At 39.2% G+C, this 19,488-nt stretch overlaps 1 protein-coding gene across 7 annotated transcripts in view; it reads right to left on the bottom strand.

Moving 5' to 3' along the window:
- Positions 1–1,525: 1,525 nt before the first annotated feature.
- Positions 1,526–19,488, bottom strand: part of ccser1 (coiled-coil serine-rich protein 1) — a 106,431-nt gene continuing 88,468 nt past the window's right edge. For 2 of the 7 annotated variants that reach the window (XM_077521080.1, XM_077521079.1), the window contains exon 11: positions 1,526–6,215. In XM_077521080.1, the coding sequence (XP_077377206.1) occupies positions 5,619–6,215 (597 nt within the window). In that variant the 3' untranslated portion in view covers positions 1,526–5,618. The remainder of the gene's footprint in view (positions 6,216–19,488) is intronic. The other 5 variants (XM_077521083.1, XM_077521082.1, XR_013283489.1 and 2 more) reach the window with 4 other exon arrangements.

The raw sequence follows: 19,488 nt of genomic DNA on the forward strand, positions 1-19,488 counted from the left end.
AATCACTTTAGTTTTGTGTTTAGGTTGACAGTAACGTCCATCTGAGTGGCAATAAGCAGCTTGAAGCCTCATTTGGAAGAATATTTACTGAACTCATTTACTCCCAATAACGTATAAATACGTTTTTTTTAATGTTCTAAGTGTCCCAAAGACGTATTTATACGTTTTTGTTTTTTTTTGTTTTTGTTTTTTTATGCTAGAGCACACAGAAGGATTTGATGCAGCCTCTCAACTGCAAAGAACGGTTGCAAAAATGGTAGTTATTACACAAACGGCCATCAGGTGGCAACAGAGCAAAGGAGATCAACCAGGGCCATGTAGAAAAAAAGCTCAATTACTTACAATTTTGAATAGATTTGTGAAAACTGATTAAACTTAGCTCTCTTCTAATGCTAATTGCTGCAAAACGGAAACAGATAGAAACATACTTTTTTTTCCTGATGAAAGAAGAGACTTTAATCTTTCTTTTGATAGGTTCCATGCTTTGGAACACAATATTCTGTGGGCCTTGCAAAATCAGTCAAAATCCAGTAAAACAGCCTGGAGCGAACGGGACTGCTTCTGTGAAAATGGCTGGGAGTGAATGAGTTAACATGTCATCTACGAAACTGCCACTCGCTTTGTTGTCGAGTTAAGTGACCTGCCACCACACAGTACAGCGCTCAGACCGCAAGTAAAAGCAAAACATTGGCCAATCCGTAGCTCATATCTCAAAACCCGTAAGACAGTAAGCTCACTCGGATCTCAAGGCGACACTGTATATGGAAACAAGACAATTTTACATTGTATGTGGTAGGACAGATGAAGGCATAAAGCTTGACAAAAATGCAGTTGATATGGAAAAGAAAAAAGGGACAAATGAAGGAATAACAACACAATATGGATGGCAGGGGACTAAAGTTAATGGAGCAAAAACATCCACAGTGATTTACACAAATGCCTCAGTGACACACGCATACACTGCTCAGGTGTCACAGTGACACAACTGGTTAGGCTTGCAGCCAGCCTGCGTAGTCAAGTGGAATGGAGAGGCAAATAAATGAAAGTCGCACACACAGACATAGACTACCTTTCACGCCCTGGGGGACGCGCGCTTGTCATCGCACACGAGACGAAAGCCGAGGCACTTTTCGGACCGAGAAGTCTGGCGGCTTCACACAAACGTGTTGGCCCTTCAAAAACAAGTCAAGGAAATTGATGCGACGGCGTTGAACCCTTCAAAAATCAATACTTGTAGAACATCTGTATTAATCGGAAGCGCGCCTATCCTGCATGTTTTGATGAGTTGTGAATGTCAGGTGTACCCAACGAAGTGTCCATCCGCTGCGCGACATCACAAGCAGACAGGACGGACGCAGTAAAACGAGTCCCGCCGTCCATCTCGACTGGACTGACGCTTCAAGGTTATTCTGCAGGTTAATCACATTTTATTGATGTGCCGTCATAACAGCGAACATGATGTAAAAATAACCACGATCATTTTTTTTTTTCAAAAAACAGCACGCAAGTATGAAAGTCAAATCAGTTCAAGTGTTTTCATTGATTTAATGGCTTTAAATATTCATAAGAACAGAGACAGTGGAGCAAAAATCCTGTGATAAAATATTGATGGTGCCAAAAACGAGCCCCAAAATACAACATAACTAATTAATCCTGATTATTCTGTAGCAAGTCAAAATGATATTAAACAGCCATGTGTGCATCACATATGTTTGGTCATAGATACAGTATAGAAATCAAAGACTCATAATTCAACCTCAACTGGAATTAAGCAGCTTCAATGAACATACAACAAAAGTTTGGGAAATCTGTGTTTTAAGCATCCTTCTTGCCTATAAACGTGAAATGTTGAGAATGCCATGCTGGTCACACACTTCTGTGGAATGGCATTTATTAAGAAAAAAAAAGAAAAGAAAAAAAATGTATACTTCACTTTGAAAAGATGAAGTGTGTGACCAGCAGGACAAACTCCATCGCTTCTGTTGTGAAATAATGCTTCATTTGTAAAGAACAAACAGTACAACTACTGTCCCACAGCAGTGTGTGACCAACATCACATACTCACGTCTTGCCGCACCATTGACAAGCCCATTTTTTGTTTCCTTTGGAAACTGTGGCCCATTTGTACAAACAATGCATTTATAGGATGAATGAAATGCAAATGCCATCCCACAACACTGTGTGACCACATAGCAAATTGTGCCGCTCAACCCACAAATATGTTCAATACGCACGGGGCAAAAGATGAAAAGCCTGTATGTATGACATGCCAACTGAGTATGTCTTGCTTGTCACACACTGCTGTGGGATGACACATCCCACAAACATCCATCATTTACAATGGAAATCTGCAGATTTCCAACAATGTAACATGAGAATTACAGTATGTGACAGTGGTCACACACTGCTGTGGAACGGCAGTTGTATTCATTCATTGGTGTGGGACGTTATTTGTGCAGTGCGTGCTGGCCACAGTGCTGTGATAGAAACAGCACAAATGCCATCCCACAGCAGTGTGTGACAAGCACGCCATTGAATTGAATAGTGCGTTCAAATGGAAATAAACAAATGGTACGACATGGGAATAAAGTATATCACACACTGCTGTGGGGTGGCTTTTTGGTACAGAGCCTAAGAACATGTTTTCCTTCCAAATGGGGCATCATTTGAAACCTGTTTGACTCTACTGAATTGAATGGCGCTTATGGGGTGTTGTTAAAGAGGGCGTTAAAAAGTAGACTTCCCAAAGGTATAACATTTACAGGTAAGAAGAATTGATTGACAATCTTCAAAACACAAATTTCCAAACTTTTGAATTGCATGTTTTAATGATTTGAGTGTTTTGAGGTCGCACCAAGCTAAAGTGCAAAGGCCTTCACAAGTGCGAGTACATACAAGCTATTACTATTTTCTTTGCAATGATTGTTGCTTTGTTTTTTGTTTTTGTTTTTTTCTTTAATGATGTGGTCTACTCTAACCGGTCTGTGGACGGATGTTTGTTCACACCTTCTCATAAGAATCATATTTACATTTAAAATTCAAAACAGTGATTCAAGAGCAAAAAAAAAAAATGAACAGGGAAAAACATTCAATCAGCAACATTTGAAAAGCTAAAATAATATATTAGTTTTGATTCATTCATAATATCAACATTAGAGTTATTACTGTCCTTTCCACCACATGATTATTCATCGTGTTTTCTATGGCGGTAAACACAAATAAGGCAATAATTTAAAAAAATAAATAAAAATGAATATTCCCACCATTAGAAATGTAGCTTCTTGAGTCTTCAATGAGATGGAATGTCAACATCGTAGGTTTAAATAAAGTTGAGTGTGATTAGCAGGGTTGAGGTGAATGAGGTCAGAGGAAAGGTTTGGGGGAGAAGGCAGGAAGGGGGAGTTTAGCGGGGGGGGGTCTCTGGCACCCAGCAGCAACAAATACACGGTCGAGCCAAAATGGCTGGCAACAACAACAGCGCCTTGTGCAACCTTTTACTTCAACTGATGTAAAAATGGATCCATACTAACGAGGTTTGAAACTGGAGACAAAACAATTGGATGTGACCTCTTTCAAAAACCTGATTAGCTTTTGCCATATTGGAAAAGCACAAAACTTGCATTAATACGCTATATCACTAATAAAGTGGAACCTCTGTGACCAATCTCAACCTCATTTGTTCCTTTTAAGAAGCACTTTATTTCCCATAGGAAATAATGTAAATACAAATCAAAAGTTCCTCGGTCAAACTGTTGCCATCATAAAACGTGCATTAACTCTCTACGCATTTTTTAAGCAACTGTTTAATACTCTTACCAGTAAGAAACTGCAAGTAAAACAGCTCTGCTTTCATTCTAATGACAAAGCCAGTTAATCCTTTTAAGATGATCTGAGCTCAAGTGTGATGGCTAAACCCCGATTTTTTTTTTTTTTTTTCTGCGAGCATTCCTACCAATTTGTTGGTCCCATTTTAACTGATAAAGTACAACATTTACGATTTTTAACATTCTTGAAGCCTGTGCTTAGATTAAGATAGATTGTACGTGGATCACACCAATGAGGGGACGCATGGAAAGTGTTTAGTCAGTTTTAGGTAACCTCTTTTTGAGAACTTTGTTTTGCTTACTGTAAATGTTTTGATATTTTGGAAGAAACTTGCAACAGAATACTTGGAATTTTAGATCTTTTTTTGCTGGGTCGAGATTGCCCCAAAACTATATAAATGACCTCTTTCTGTACACATTTATTTAAATATTTTGGACTAAATGGAAAAAAAATGATGCTTTTAGGATTTTTGAATTTTGTGTATGATTTGTGACATTTATTTTACAAGAGTAGTGCTAGAATAAATTATAAAACGAGGTGGTGAACCTTTTTCCCATCAGGGATTATTTTGGTTCAGTCCTCTGGGGGGGCAATAATTAATCAAACGTGATTATGTAACCCCAATTTGTAAGCAAATCAGAATGCTAACCTATCACTACCCCGTTCTAATGCAATACTAAATTCATAATTATAATAAATTGTATTGGATGGATAGAAAAACACATTTTTAAAACCAGACTTATCTTTTTGCCAGATATTTATAAATATTTTTGTCACATTTTGCCTTATTTTCACACTCAGACTGGTTTGTCTTAACCAAGCCTTGTTGCATGAACTGATGATGCGAAAACCTCTTCAAAAAAAAAAAAAAAAAAAAGTTCCCTTCTTGAAAAACTTAGCAGCAGGCTTAGTTAACCGCCTCGTGACGCTCACCTGGTAAGTGTCCCTTTAAGTGTCACCACCCTGCACACGCTGGATGGAAGGAAAAAAGGACTGAAGGGAGGATGGATGGATGGATGAATGGAGGGAGGGTGTTCAGGAAGTGATGCATACATTTTGGCAACGTGAGACAACGGCATCGGCGAGTATCCCTGCAAAGCACATGTGACAGACAGTCCTCACCGCATCTAGCAGCAAAACGGTTCAAATTAAAAAAATAAAATAAAAAAAAATAAAAAATAACAAACACCATTTCAGGTTGAGGTTCATCCTGTTTCCTGTTCTCTCTATGAGGATGACTGGATGTGTGCGCCTGGTAGTGTGCGGCCGTGGGCGTAAGCACATCTAAACTGTCGGCATGACACCACGTGGGAGCTCTGACACATGGTGTGTGTGTGTGTGTGCGTGTGCATGTGTGTGTGAGAGAATGGATGAACAAAATGTCAGAAGTTTCATCCAGGTCTGTTGCGTGGTTGTCTTCCGGTGATTTTCAACAGTGTTTGTTTTCTTTTGCCTTTTTCAAAAGACCACCTGTGAGTGGATGAACAAAATGTCAGCGAAGGTTGATCCGTGACATACGTGATTGTGTTGGGAAAATTTCTACTCAGTTTCTTGTTTTTTTTGTTTTGTTTTTTTTATACTTGAAGATCACCTGCAAGTGCCTTTTATATGTCAAGTGAATTTTTTTTTTGTCTTGATTTCTTTCTTTTTGACTTTGTGAGATGAGTATTGAACAAATTGTCAGTGAAAACATTCACAAGTGTTGTGCGGAGCATTCCATTAAATCTGTGCACCGTTTCTCTTTTCCTTATTTGCGACTTTGTGAAACGAGCAAACAAAACGTCCGCTCGCGATCAAGTGTCTGTCTGCGTGAGCGCGTGGAGCTCGGCGCTGTGCAGGGAGTGCTGGAGGAAGACATTTTTACGAAAGTAGCTGTGCAGGGACAGCGGGCCCCGGGGCGGTTGCCCCAGGCGTCCCGTGAAGGGCGAGGAAGAGGAGGAGGACGAGGAGGAGGCGGAGGTCGAGGCCGGAGGGGACGGGAGGCCCGTCGAAGAGACGCTCCCCCTGCTGGCCAGGCTGTGGAGGCTGGAGGAGGAGGCGCCCGCCGCCCGCGGGATGAGACTGGGGTGGTGATGCTCCCCTTTGCGGGACGTCGAGCTTCCTCCTAAGGACTCGGAGGAGGACGACGCTCTCTCCGGCATCGCGTGGGGAAGGTGAGGCTGGGCGATGAAAGAACGATGGGCTGTATTTGGGGCACCGGCAGGGGAGTGGCAGTGATTCTCCTCCCTGGTGGAACAAGGAGCTGGCAGGTGATGTGGGACATTAGCGAGGTCCCCTGTGAGCGGCGGAGGGGACGGCGCAACCCCGGCCCGCAATGCTCTTCGCTCCTTTAGTGGTAGGTTGCTGCTGCTGCTGCCTGGTCCTGACCACCGCCCTGGATGGTTGTTGGCCTAAGAGAAACAACAACAAAAGAAAAGTGACTTGACAAATGGATGCAAGATTTCCTGACAAAGCTAGCTGCTGACATACAATTGTTTGCAATTGCAATTACATGGAAAGGACTTACAAAATAAACTCAGAGTAACGAGCCACATGCTGCTTCACCATGTCACAAATAGATGACAAAAATGAAACACGTGAACTAAATCACAAGGTGGATGCATTGAGTTCCTTAATGCATTTGCTCCCAAGAACGTATTTATACGTTTTTTAATTTAAAATTTATTGTGTCCCAAAGATGTATTTATATATTTTTTTTATGCTAGAGCATACAGAAGACTTTGATGCAGCCTTTTAACTGCAGAGAACGGATGAAAAAAATGGTAGTAATTACAAAAACGGCCAGAAGATGGCAGCAGAGTATAATAAATCAACCAGGGCCATGATAAACAAGCTGTTTCCCCACAATTCTAAGCAGATTTGTGAATAATGATGAAACGTAGCTATATTCTAATGCTAATTGCTGCAAAACGGAAACAGCTTCAAAAAAAAAAAATACTTTTTTGTCCTGATGAAAGAAGAGACTTTTGTTTTGGTAGGTTCCATGTTTTTATAGCAATAGAACACAATATTCAGTGTAACAGCCGGGAGCGAAGGGGTTTGCTTCAGTGAAAATGGCTGGGAGCAACTCGTCTTGAAGAAGTGATTGCTAATTTGGCTAATTGAAGCCCACTCAGAGTCACAAGCTTAACACTCAAGATCAGACAAGCTTGTCTTTTTTTTTTTTCCCACCCCCTCTCTTGCGTCCCTTCCTATCTAAGATGACGGGTAGCTGAAAAGTATCAACAGGCATTTCTGTCCAGTCTCCCTCTGCTGGTTATTGGTTTTCATGTTTCTTGGACAGGTTGTGCCTGTTAAATACATTTTGTTGCTCCGTACTATAGATCGAACGATATGTTTTGTTTTTTGTTTTTTTGTTTGATTTTTTTTTACACCGATACAGATTATAGATAATAGAAAAGGAGGCCGATAACTGATATTTGGAGACAATATTAATTTCCACTGATCAAGGGGTCAAAATAAAAAAAATAAAAAAATAAAAAAAAAAATAAATAAATAAAAAAAAATAAAAAATAAAAAAAAACTTTGTTGATGTTTTAAGCATATATCTATTGAACAACTAAGATTTGCAAAATATTGGAGTTCAAGAAAAATCTTTGTCAATAAACATCTTTATTTTAAAATTTTAACAAAAGTTTCAGGGACCTCCTTTGGTCATTGGCATATCTTAAAAAAAATAAATAAAAACTTAAACAAGTAAAGAGCTACCTACCTATTATTTTCCACAGTAAATAAAGTTTTCCCAAATTTAAACACATACGAAATGATACATTTTTCCTTGGTTTTAGTTTTAATTTCAAACAAAAACAGAAGGTGCAGAGAGTTCCGAGGGTCAACAGCATCTTTCATGAAGTTAAATGAAAATTTTAATAATTAGTTCCCCAAAGTCAACAAGGTTTTAAATGGTCTATTACAAGCTATATGATTCTTAAAAAAGGCCAATGCTGATATTCTGCAAAATGTTGACAACCGGTGCCAATAAATCAGGCTATCCCAACTCTGTACTTGTGCAATGACAATAAAGATCAATTCATTCATTCATTCATGGTCTTGACCAAAAACAGCATCAAAGTACAATTTTTTTAACGTGTCTTCATCTTGAGCGCGTGATGAGTTAAGGTGTTGAGCCAGCGACTCCCGAAGTGAGGTGCAACAATTAGAGCGAGAGGGAGCGCGCTGCTCGCGTGTTCGCCGTCGACTGTTAATTGGGTGACATTTGGAGAACCGGGGATCTCTGGGCTCCTGCAGCTTGTTCTAATTGTTTCTAAACCAAGCGGAACCCCGCTCGTGAAAGAACACACACTCACGCTGGCACGCGCACGTGAACGCGGCAACGCGAGCGGGCCGCAAGATTTGCGCGAAGCGCCGCCATCAAACCGGCTCCCCGGACGCGGCGGGGAGGACGACGGCAAATAAAGCTGGATGGCAGAAACAGAAGCCACCTGTTCTCCTTTCACACTCCACTGCGCGCCTCCCCCTTATGAAATGCAGCTCTTCACGGCCGCCCTCCCTCTCGCCTCCCTCGCTCACTACGCTGCGACAATTCTAATCTAAACGGGATTAGATACAGTGGTAACTAGCAAGTTCAATTTGTTCTGTGGACAAACTCAAGAAGCTCATCAAATCAATTTTGGACATTGAAATGAATTTAAATACCACTCATCTGTTTACGTGCCATGAAAAAGTCATTTTTTTACATAATATCGTCTCCTTTAATTGTTCCCCTGCATCATTCTGAGAAACAATCTCAGAACAAAGTCAAGTGTCAAACGAAACAGGAGAGGGAGAAGTATTGTACTTAATCTTATTCAATATCCGTAGATGTATACAAATGTAACTTTAATTTCATGTCTGCACTGTATATGCCAGAACAGATGGCAATGCGGGCATGCACAGTTGTGCACTCTTAATTTGCATTCACACAGTTCAATTATAAACTCTTGACAGAGCTTTAGGTGCAATGTAGAGTGTGTACTGATGTCTAGTTAAGAAGTAATCCTGCAACAGCTTGTGACCAGGTGCTAAGTGGTAATTCCGCTAACATTTGCAGGAAAAAGTACGCAAAGTATGTAAGGTGACAAAGCTCACCTAAGTTTTTTTTTTGTTTGTTTTTTCCATTCTTCTCAAATTCAAGTCTTAGCAGCAACTTACGGAACCGTGTTGTATTCACTTGAAAAAAAAAAAAAAAAAAAACTTTTTGAAAAAAACAATTTTTTTTGAGGGAGTGTTGTTATTTTGTGTAATTTTTATGAATATTTGTTCTGTTTTACTGAATATTTTTACTGACATAAAAAATTTCAGAAAAATGGGGGGAGGTGGGGAATATTCAGAAAAACTGGAGGAAATATACTCAGAAAAACAGGGGGGTAATTATTTATAAAAAATAAAATAAAATAAAAAAAAATACTCCCCCCCACCCAAAAAAAAAAACAGAAGCTGGTGCTCTGTTTTTATGAAAAAAAAATATGAGTTTTTTTATTTCAAGTGAATGCAATATCTACTTCCATAGCAACTAACATTTTTCCTTCTTCCAGGGTTTAAGTCCTAGCATCAAACAGCAAATTATGCACTGTCCTAACTAAAATACACAACAACAGTGTCAGTATGCATCATGCTGTTTGTACTTATTCGACCAAAGAGAGCACAAAAATCACGCCAAAAATGGTTTTATAGTATAGTATCCAATGGTTATTAACACACAACTTGCCAGTTGTTTAACATATGGCTTAGCAGCTCACTATAGAGTTAATGGAAGTAATGGAGTTCTCCAGCTGGAATCCGTTTCCTTCAAGTGACCCCGGACTCCTTCCTTACTTGAACAGCTCTCTCTATTTCTTTTCATGTCCATTACCCGATAGATGGTGGAGGAACAAAGGCACTTTGGACTGGCTATTGAACGTCTGGTGCTTGCTAATGCGCCCTGATGAGTGGTCGCGCGCAGCAAGACTTCCCTCGGAGTTATTTGTCTCGTTAAGACGAGTGCAGCACAATCCTTCACGGGGGGGGGGGGGGGGGGGGGCACTGGAACCTCACGAGGGAAACGTGACATCGTGCTCAAAATTGAAACAAAAACTATGTTAGAGTAAAGTTACAAGAGGAGTTTCCAGTTTTGGCTAAAACCACAAAAAAAGTTGTTTTTCCAGCTTTATACAAAGTTACGGGACAAATTAGACAGGGACAGATGTTGCGTACATAAGCTACATTCCTGATCTGCAAAGTGAAACCTGTGGTACAGCTATGTGTGTGTGCGTGCGTGTTTGTGCATAATAGACTGCGACAGATGGAGACAAAGCAAAAGGTCAAGCGCAATGAAAAGAGAGGCGTAAACAAATGGAGTCAAAGGATGGAAGGGACAGGAGGGGGATGACAGATTGGCAAGAAGGTGATCAAAGACGTAGATAAAACGCGACGAGAGCAACAGACGGTCGGGGGGGGGGGGGGGGGGGGGGGAGAACTGATTTACAAACTCAGGTGTCCTCTCCCAAGTACACGCCTATCTAATATTGACGGCGTGTGCGTGTCCACAAGTAGACCTGGATAAATCACAATGATGCTTACTAAGGGTGCAAATGGACAAGGGCTCCTCAAGACTCTCAAAGCCTTCCGTCGCGCAACATTTTTAATGACTTTCAAACAGCACACGCACACACGCTGTATGTGGTATGCGACACACCGGGGGGACATCGTGGCAGCAAAACACCAGCGTCATCAATCACACACCAGGACTCAATACCCTACAGAGGCGCAGAATCGTAATGAAGGCCAAAAAACACATTGGACACCAAAAAGTTCTTACGGAGATAAAAAGGGAAAAGTTACTTCTATTTTTTGTATTCTATTTTTCTATTTAATTGTTGCCTTCATGAGAAAAAGTTTAGAATTTAACAACTTTTGATATACTGTAGTAGAAATGGTACAAACCTTGATGTTACATTTCGTGATGTTTCATTGATCACAAATGAATTGTTCATTTTCAACTGCTGCTTCTCTGCCATAATGCGAAGAATAATGCCAAATATAATCCTGCAATTGGCTAACATTTAGTCTTCCTCTTGTCAACTTAACTCTTTCACTGCCAAAAACGTTGAATAACAATTGGTAAAATCACAATGTATGCCGCCATAAACGACTTTTTTTTTTTTTTTTTTAAATAAATCAATGGCCAGTGCAACGTCTAAGTGCAGCGCTGCCTGGTCAATGGGTTGTGGACTTTTTACTAAATTTGGCATTCTTGATTTTTCAACATGGGCGGCACGGTGGCTGACTGGCGAGCACGTCTGCCTCCCAGTACTGAGGACGCGAGATCAAGTCCAGGCTCCGGCCTTCCTGGGTGGAGTTTGCATGTTCTCCCCGTGCCTGCGTGGGTCTTCTCCGGGTACTCTGGTCTCCTCCCACATTCCACAGACATGCATGGCAGGTTAATTAGGTGCTCCGAATTGTCCCTAGGTGTGCTTGTGAGTGGGAGTGGTTGTTCGTCTCTGTGTGCCCTGCGATTGGCTGGCAACCAGTCCAGGGTGTATCCCGCCTACTGCCCGAAGCCAGCTGGGATAGGCTCCAGCAACCCCCACGGCCCTTGCGAGGAGCAAACGGTTAAGAAAATGGATGGATGGATGGATTTTTCAACACAGTTCTTAGAAAATAAAGTATTCTTTGAGAATCCTTCCGTCCTGCTTCCCTGCATTTGTTCCCCACCACTGCAAACCCAGACGAGTTCTAACAATGTGATACATTTTGTTACCCCAAAGGAAGAAAATAGTCAACCGTTTTAACGGTGAAAAATGACTTTCTTTTACTTGCACAGCTAAATGACAATGTAGCAACACAGATATAAAGACACGAGGAAAACAAAGACAATGGCTTAGAATAGTCTGTGAACGCCCGCAGACATCCAGGACATCGCCCTCATCCATTTGCCACCAAACAATCAAATAAAGGCTGAGAGTGCGAGCGCGCCGGTTGTCTCAAGGCCATAACACACACACATGCGCTTTCAACTTGTTGGTTTACCTCAGTAAACAACCCCCTTAGGAGGACAACAGCCTGTGGCAACATCCTCCCCATAAAGCTCTTTGGACAGTCATGTTTCAGATTTTGGTTCCGTTTGAAATCCCACTGCCGTGAAATTTGCTCTGTCTCATTACCTCATCTGCCTGATACTTAAAAAAAAAAAAAAATATATATATATATATATATATATATATATATATATATATATATATATATATATATATATATATATATATATATATATATATTTTAAGTGAGACGTCACTTTAATTCTATAAAAGAGGAAAGACGTACAAATGGAAATTCTAGATTAGGTCAGAGTTACGTTTCTACAGTGGTTTCTCTTTGCCCATTTTTGTTTCAACTTTTGTTTTCCACGTTAATTCATGCCTCATTTTTTTTTTTTTTTGTCCACTCTGTCTCATATTTTCGTCAATTGTTTGCCCATTTTTTGTCAAATTTGTTGAAATTTTGTCTTACTAGACTGTGCAGGCAAGTTGGGGAAGGCAGTCTTTTTTTAATTATTATTATTATTACAGTAAATTATTGTATTAAAAATACTTGTAGGCCATAAATGACCACATCTAAATGACTTATACTGTAGTACTTCGAGTGGACAAGACCAAGACACCAGTCTTGCTCTGTCTTGTTTTTTTTTCCTTTCCCCTCCCTTGACCTCTGTTCTCCACTCATCTCACACCTTCTCCACCACCGCCCTTCATTTTGTCCCGCTGATTTTTTTTTTCTTTTTCATGGTTATGTAACGCAGTGCATACGAATGCCGGCGGCTGCCAGGGCCGAGCAGACCCTGACAGCTGGAGGATTGATGGAAGATTGCTGCAGTCTGGAGACCACACACAAGGAAAGGCCGCCATGAAGTTTCAAAAAATAAGATGAAATATTTGGAGGACAGAACGGTGCACTAGTGTTTACCATGTTTGCCTCACAGTCAACAGGCTTTGGGCTGTAATTGTGCTAGCGTGGGTTTCTTCCAGTGATAATTTCGTGGACAAAAACATTTCATAAGACCAGGAAAACACCAGGGAACTGTTTTCAAATGTGGGGGAAAACAAAAAAACAAAAACATAAAATGTCTTCTTTAACTCATTCACTCCCAGCCATTTTCACAGAAGCAGTCCTGGAACCTATCAAAAGAAAGATTAAAGTCTCTTCTTTCATCAGGAAAAAAAAGTATGTTTCCGTTTTGCAGCAATTAGCATTAGAAGAGAGCTAAGTTTCATCAGTTTTCACAAATCTATTTAAAATTGTAAGTCATTGAGCTTTTTTTTCTACATGCCCCTGGTTGATCTCCTTTGCTCTGCTGCCACCTGCTGGCCGTTTGTGTAATAACTACCATTTCTGCAACCGTTCTTTGCAGCTGAGAGGCTGCATCAAAGCCTTCTGTATGCTCTAGCATAAAAAAATAAAATAAAATAAACGTATAAATACGTCTTTGGGACACTTAGAACATAAAAAAACGTATTTATACGTTATTGGGAGTAAATGAGTTAAGCTGCTACTGCTGTTGAGGCTTCAGTCTGATTAAAGCGTCCGAGTAGTTGCATGCAAAATATTGGAAGTGGGCTGTGCCAGTCTCCCTGAGAGCAGGAAATCTTAAAGAGGCTTCTCAGGAAGGCGATATGGTGGGGGGTCTTGGACGCAAACACCCCAACAGGTGCACGAGTGCAATGATGGCGAAAGAAAATTGTTGACCACCAGCTTGGGCAAATGTTTCCTGGACATTGCCCAGAGAGAGTGGGATGATGGCGAGAAGAAAAATGAACAAGTGGATGGTCAAGTATTAGTAGGAGGTGAGGAACGACAACAGAATATTATCACCCGCTAAAATAATGGCCTAAGTCTTTGTTTTGTTTTTTCAACAAACATAACAAAACTAAACCAAGTACTGAGTAGATTTCAGGGGTATAATTGAATGATCTGTTCAACTAAGGACAATTTTAGTCAAGGTGGCCAGCAGCCTTAAGGCCATCATATTAAGAGGGTGACGACATGAAGGACAAAAAGTCAATGCAACAAAAGACAGATACTCTAAATCAGGGGTGTCAAACTCATATTATCTCATGAAGGAAAATATATTACTAAGTGGGCCGAATCGGTAAAATAATGGTTCTAACTTAAAAACAATTGTCGTCAATTATACACAGATTTTTTTGCGATTTTGGGGCCAGCCCTAAATGACGCAGCTTAACTGTAATGTATTGTTTAAAAAAATAACATGAATGCAAATGAAATGCGCCAACACGTTGCCTGTATGAGTTCCGCACGTGTTAAATCTACCTGTTTTGCATATCTATAGTTCCCAGAATGCATTGTGTGGCACAGTTAATTAAGTTATTAGGATGTTAGTCCTCGTCATACGGTGTTCCCAGTAATTGAATTTGTGTCGTACTACACATTTTTGTTGGTCTATGATTAAAAAAATATATATATATATATTTTTTTAAACAAACCATAACTAAGTTGTGTGTAAAATAATGACTCACAGGGCGATTCCATGTACAAGTTACATTATTCATCTGAGGGCTGCTTTTGAAATTACAAATTTAAATATTTGATTGTGGCTGTCTGATTAATTGGTCCGACATTCCAATTTTTTTTTGTTTGTTTTTTTAACTTTGCAAAGTCGTCTCGTGGGCCCGGATTAAACCCCTTTGCGGGCCTGATCCTGCCCGCTGACCTTATGTTTGACACCCCTGCTCTAAATGCTTAGATAATCCAAAAAAGGGCAGAAGAGCATGTAGGGTACATGATCATATGGAGGAGGACAAAGTAAGAAAGCTCAGTTACTGAAGATGAAAAATAAAAATAATCAGTGAACTAGAGGATGAGGATAAAAGCAGGCATCCAATAAATAGCCAGAAACCAAAGGAGCATTTTTTTTTTTTTTTTTTACTCAGAAGAGAGCAAGAGCAATTAAATTACCGCTTGGCCTGAAACACAAAGAACAACAATGAGACAAGACCCCACGGACAATTCCATGACTGGATGGCCCAGCTCTTGATGGTTACCTCCACCAAGGAGTACAAACAAAAGGCCTAAGACCCAATAAACGCTATCCACAGATAACATACCCACCCCACTCATATCATTGCAACATCAGGAACCATGCAACCCGTTGTGCTGCACTATATCACTAATTAGGTCATTAGATTACTCCCCGCCATCAATTTTTTTTTTTTTTTTTTACACAGAGCTCACTATAGAAATTTGTCTATCAATAATTGCATATAATTTGCAAACATTCTTTCCAGCACTCAAATAGCCTCAAAGGATGAACTGGGTATCATAAGCACTTTTGAGGAGAAATTGCAAAGAGCAGATACGCACAGAATACATTGAGATCACATATGGCAGCTTGTTCCAATACATTTCCATCATAGTGCAACATATTCCAATATTCATGAAAAATCTTAGCTAAATCTTAGCAAGCACCCGATAATTAGATTGGAGATATTATGCGTGTGGTGTGCTCTGTTGAACATCGGAGACCACACACGATACAAGCAGTAAGCAAACTATTTTTCCCCGTCCTTCACATTTTAAAAATCTGTTCCGAATAGTTAATAATTGGGATGTGTGTACCCGGGTTTTTTCAAATGACTAGCCACATCCTGGACCATCACTTGGCAAAATGGGGAAAAAAAAGAAGAAGTGATTCACTAAAGAAGGCAAAGAAGTCGCCCACACATCACAGAATTATTTATTAACGCCGAGCAACTTTTTGAACAAAAACTCCTCGAGAATTTTCAAGAGCGTAAACACACATTGAGACACTCGGCTGGCGTAAGACAAGCCGCCATTGTGCTGTTGCTGCTGCTCCTGGAAAGAATCCAGCAAATGAGACCGTTTTTTTTTTTTTTTTTAACAAATGAGGCTGGGCGAGGCAAATGAGTTTGCAAAAGTTATTTTGTTCTAATTACGTTTTAATGAACTATTTTTGTTCTGAATAATTGAATCCTTTCTCGTGGAGGAGCCACGGAGATCATTAGCCTACATTCTACATGGGTATTGTCATTGTTTCTGCACCGCGGCCCATTTGTAGCCTCGTTTTTGGCAGATACAGTACGTCGGACAACCCCGCAAGTTTGGCAGTATTTAAATCACACACCAGCTAACAGCTTCTTTTCTGGGCGGATTAGTTTAGCCAGACTGCATCAGAAATTAAAACACTAACATAACATTTGTAAAATACAACACTCAATTTTATCACTTCTAAATGGTCTGGAACATGAAAGCTTGCAACTGAACTGAGGTCAACTAAGGTTTACGTATAATAATAATAATAATAACAGTCATCATCATCAAAACCTGAAATATTGTATGGTTAGTTTAAGTGACGCTGTGTTAGGAGTATAAAGATATTGTACAAAAACACTCATTGAATTTTCTGCTACATTACAGGCTAATTTGTTACAGTTAACAAAATGTCACCAAGAAGCATTGATGTTGTTATGGCCGTTTATAAATTATTCTATAGTGATCTCAAATGTGGAGCGTTTGTGGCATACATAATACTTGACGCGCATTAACATGAGCAAGCTTAACAAACATTACGCTGCTTTTTTTGGTTTGCTGTGAGTGTTGTCAGTCAATTGCTAAATTACACATCAATTATTGAATAAAAGACATCTTTGTTCATCCATTGGATGCATTTTATTTCCTTTTTTTTTTTTTTTTTTTTTTAGAGGGGTCTCCATAGTCTATTCACCTGGTATCTCTCAACGGTCCTAAGACAAATAAACGTCTCTCTAAAATGGATGCCTACTGATCAGAGGGACAAAAAAGGCAATGAGTAATTAATTCAGTTCCTACCACATTTGAAACTAAAGTTTACAAGTTTAAAAAAAAAAAGGCTATCTTAAAAAAGAAAAAAGAAATAAAATAAATAAATAAATAAATAAATATTTTTATTTTTTTTTTTAAAGGCAACAAATACAAAAAAAATGACAACCTGAAAAAAATGACCCCAAAAAATTGGTAAAACAATGAGGAAAAATTGGACACAAATCAGGAAAAAAATGCAGAGAAAACAGGAAGAAAAAAAAAAGCTGACAAAGATACAGCAAAATGATGAATCTGACAAAATGTGTACTAAAAAGTAAGAGAAAAAAAAAGACAAAAATATGACAAAAAAAAACTGCTTTAGTAATGATAAATTGGGCCAAAAAAAGCAGCCAAAGAAAGAAAAATTGACAAAAATTTGAAAAAAAAAAAAAAAAAAAAGCACAAACAGGCCAAAAATTGCAAACAAATAATACTACAAATTCAGGTAATGTCGCCACCTTAGGAAGAGAGTGCTGTCATAAACTGAAGACCATTACCTAGTATCTGCTTGTGTGCTAAAAAAAAACAAAAAACTTCACATTATACATTGTGTCTCAGATGAAGCTTCCATGTTGGCAAGTCTTCTGCATCAAGTGTAGTTTTACAAGTTCACAGCCACAGTGTGTGGCATTCATTAATATGCATGCCACTTCATTCTTCCCTTTCTATTGTAATGTCGCTGCAAATATTCTCACGTCAACGATACTTGTCGTGTTTTTTTGTTTTTTTGTTTTTTTTACCATTACAGATGTTGATCCCATACACATGAAAAGGTACCTTTAGAAAAAAGTTCAAAAGAAAATTTGAGAGAACCTGTCACCCTTTGCTATGATGACTAACACACGTCGAGTCAGCAGAGGAATCAGCAGTGTGAGTATGTGCGTGCGTGTGTGCATGAGTGTCATCCGTCTTGATTTGTAGCCCATGCGTACTATAATATGCTCTTTAGGGTGTAATGAAGATGAGGGAATGTGGTTTTGACGCCTCACGAGTGTTAAGTGAATCACTGTCCCCCTCGTCACACGCGCTAACAGCAATGACACTCGCATGCGCGACATCACGGGGCCATGTATCATCTGACATAATGTATACTGTAATACCATATGACCTACAAGCAAAACAAATACATGCGATATGATATACCATGTGTGGAGGGATGGGGAGAAAGAGCAGAAAAAAAGTATTGCATTTATTATTTTCCTAGGAAAATCACATTGAAAGGTCCATGATTAATAATTGTGAGCCAGATTTTTTTTTTCTCCATGATGTTCAACTTTTTTTTCAGACAAATACCAGTACGAGTAAACGCGAGTTGTCAGCGATACCAAGTACTACTGATACCACTCGTACTTTTGATACATAATATTTACACAAAAAAACCCAGATAATTTAAAAAAAGCCCCATACAATATATCCCAATAGCATTTCCCCTTAAAATTGCACAAAATTAAAGGCAATATTCTTATATTTTGTTAGTTTTAGTCTTTAATAAATGCTTAGTTTTAGTTTAGTTAGTTTCAGTATTAGTTTTAGTTTTTAGTTGTTGTTTTTTGTTGTTGTTGTTTTTTAATGTGTATTACTTGTGCACAATATTAAAAAAAAAACACCATGGTTGCAACGTCATTATTCCGGTTTATATCAAAATAAATGACTAAAAATCACATTTAAAATCATCCCAAAAGGCTCATGCATTAAATTAATTACCAAAGACTAAAACGAAGGACATTTTTGCTATAATTATAGTTTTATTTTTAGTTAGTTTTGTAAACATGAAATGTAGTTTCAATTACTTTTCTTTTTTAAAAAAGCATCTTCGTTTTTATTTTATTTCGTTAACGAAATTGTAGCTTTGAATTTTAGTTTTTTCGTTAGTTTTAGTTAACTAAAATAAACTAATAGCAGCTGTGTTTTTTTTTAACTAGGCCAAACGCCATTTTTAGCATATGTTGCGGGCCACTAAAAAATGGATGGCGGGCCGCAAATGGCCCCTGGGTCGTATTTTGGACACCCCTGCTTTAGAGTCTTCATTAAACCAAACATGCATGTTTCTGCATGGGAGGAAGCCAGAGTACACGAAGAAAAACCACGCAAGCAAGGAGAAAACATACCAACTCCCGATTCAAACACTGAAACTAATAACGGTGAGGCAGGTGTTGTAAAGCGCTCATCTACTGTGCTCATTTGCAAATGGAAACATACCAAGGATATGATTTCCTTCCGCATCCAACATACAAGTCCCATGGTCTCCTCTCTGAAAGAGCTCAAACTAATTGCCTTTTTAATAGCTCGCCACATGCTTTATTGTGTTTGAGTGTGTGTCCCCGTGTGTATTTTGTGTTGTTTGTGTGGAGCAACGAGGAGGTGATTACTTGCTGAAATGAGCGAGCCTCGTTAGTATTTTGAGCCAACAAGTTTTGCTCTAAAAGCCTCATTGTGACAGTGGTCAGATTTATTTAGAAGCTTGACACGAGGCTAAATGGAAAATATTTTTGTATTTCCAATTTTTGCTGGCGAAATGTGACTCTCGGGACGATGTACGTCTGTGTGCGCGCGTGTTGAGATGAGGAATGGACCATCGTTTGCTACTTGTTATGACACATCGGGGCAAAACTGAAGGTTCTTTTTACGGGCTTGTTGATGTGTTTGTGAAGATCTGCTTCCATCCCAATCACAGTTGTCCAAGAGGCTTGAACTGGACTTTGTTTAATGGTTATCTTGGATTTGCCGCAGGATATTTTTCACCGTTGCTTACGAGAAATGTCATGCACAATACAAGGGATGAATCCCTAAACCGGTCACAAAATATATATT

The sequence above is a fragment of the Festucalex cinctus genome, chromosome 5 (genome assembly GCF_051991245.1).
Source record: "Festucalex cinctus isolate MCC-2025b chromosome 5, RoL_Fcin_1.0, whole genome shotgun sequence".
NCBI lineage: Eukaryota > Metazoa > Chordata > Actinopteri > Syngnathiformes > Syngnathidae > Festucalex > Festucalex cinctus.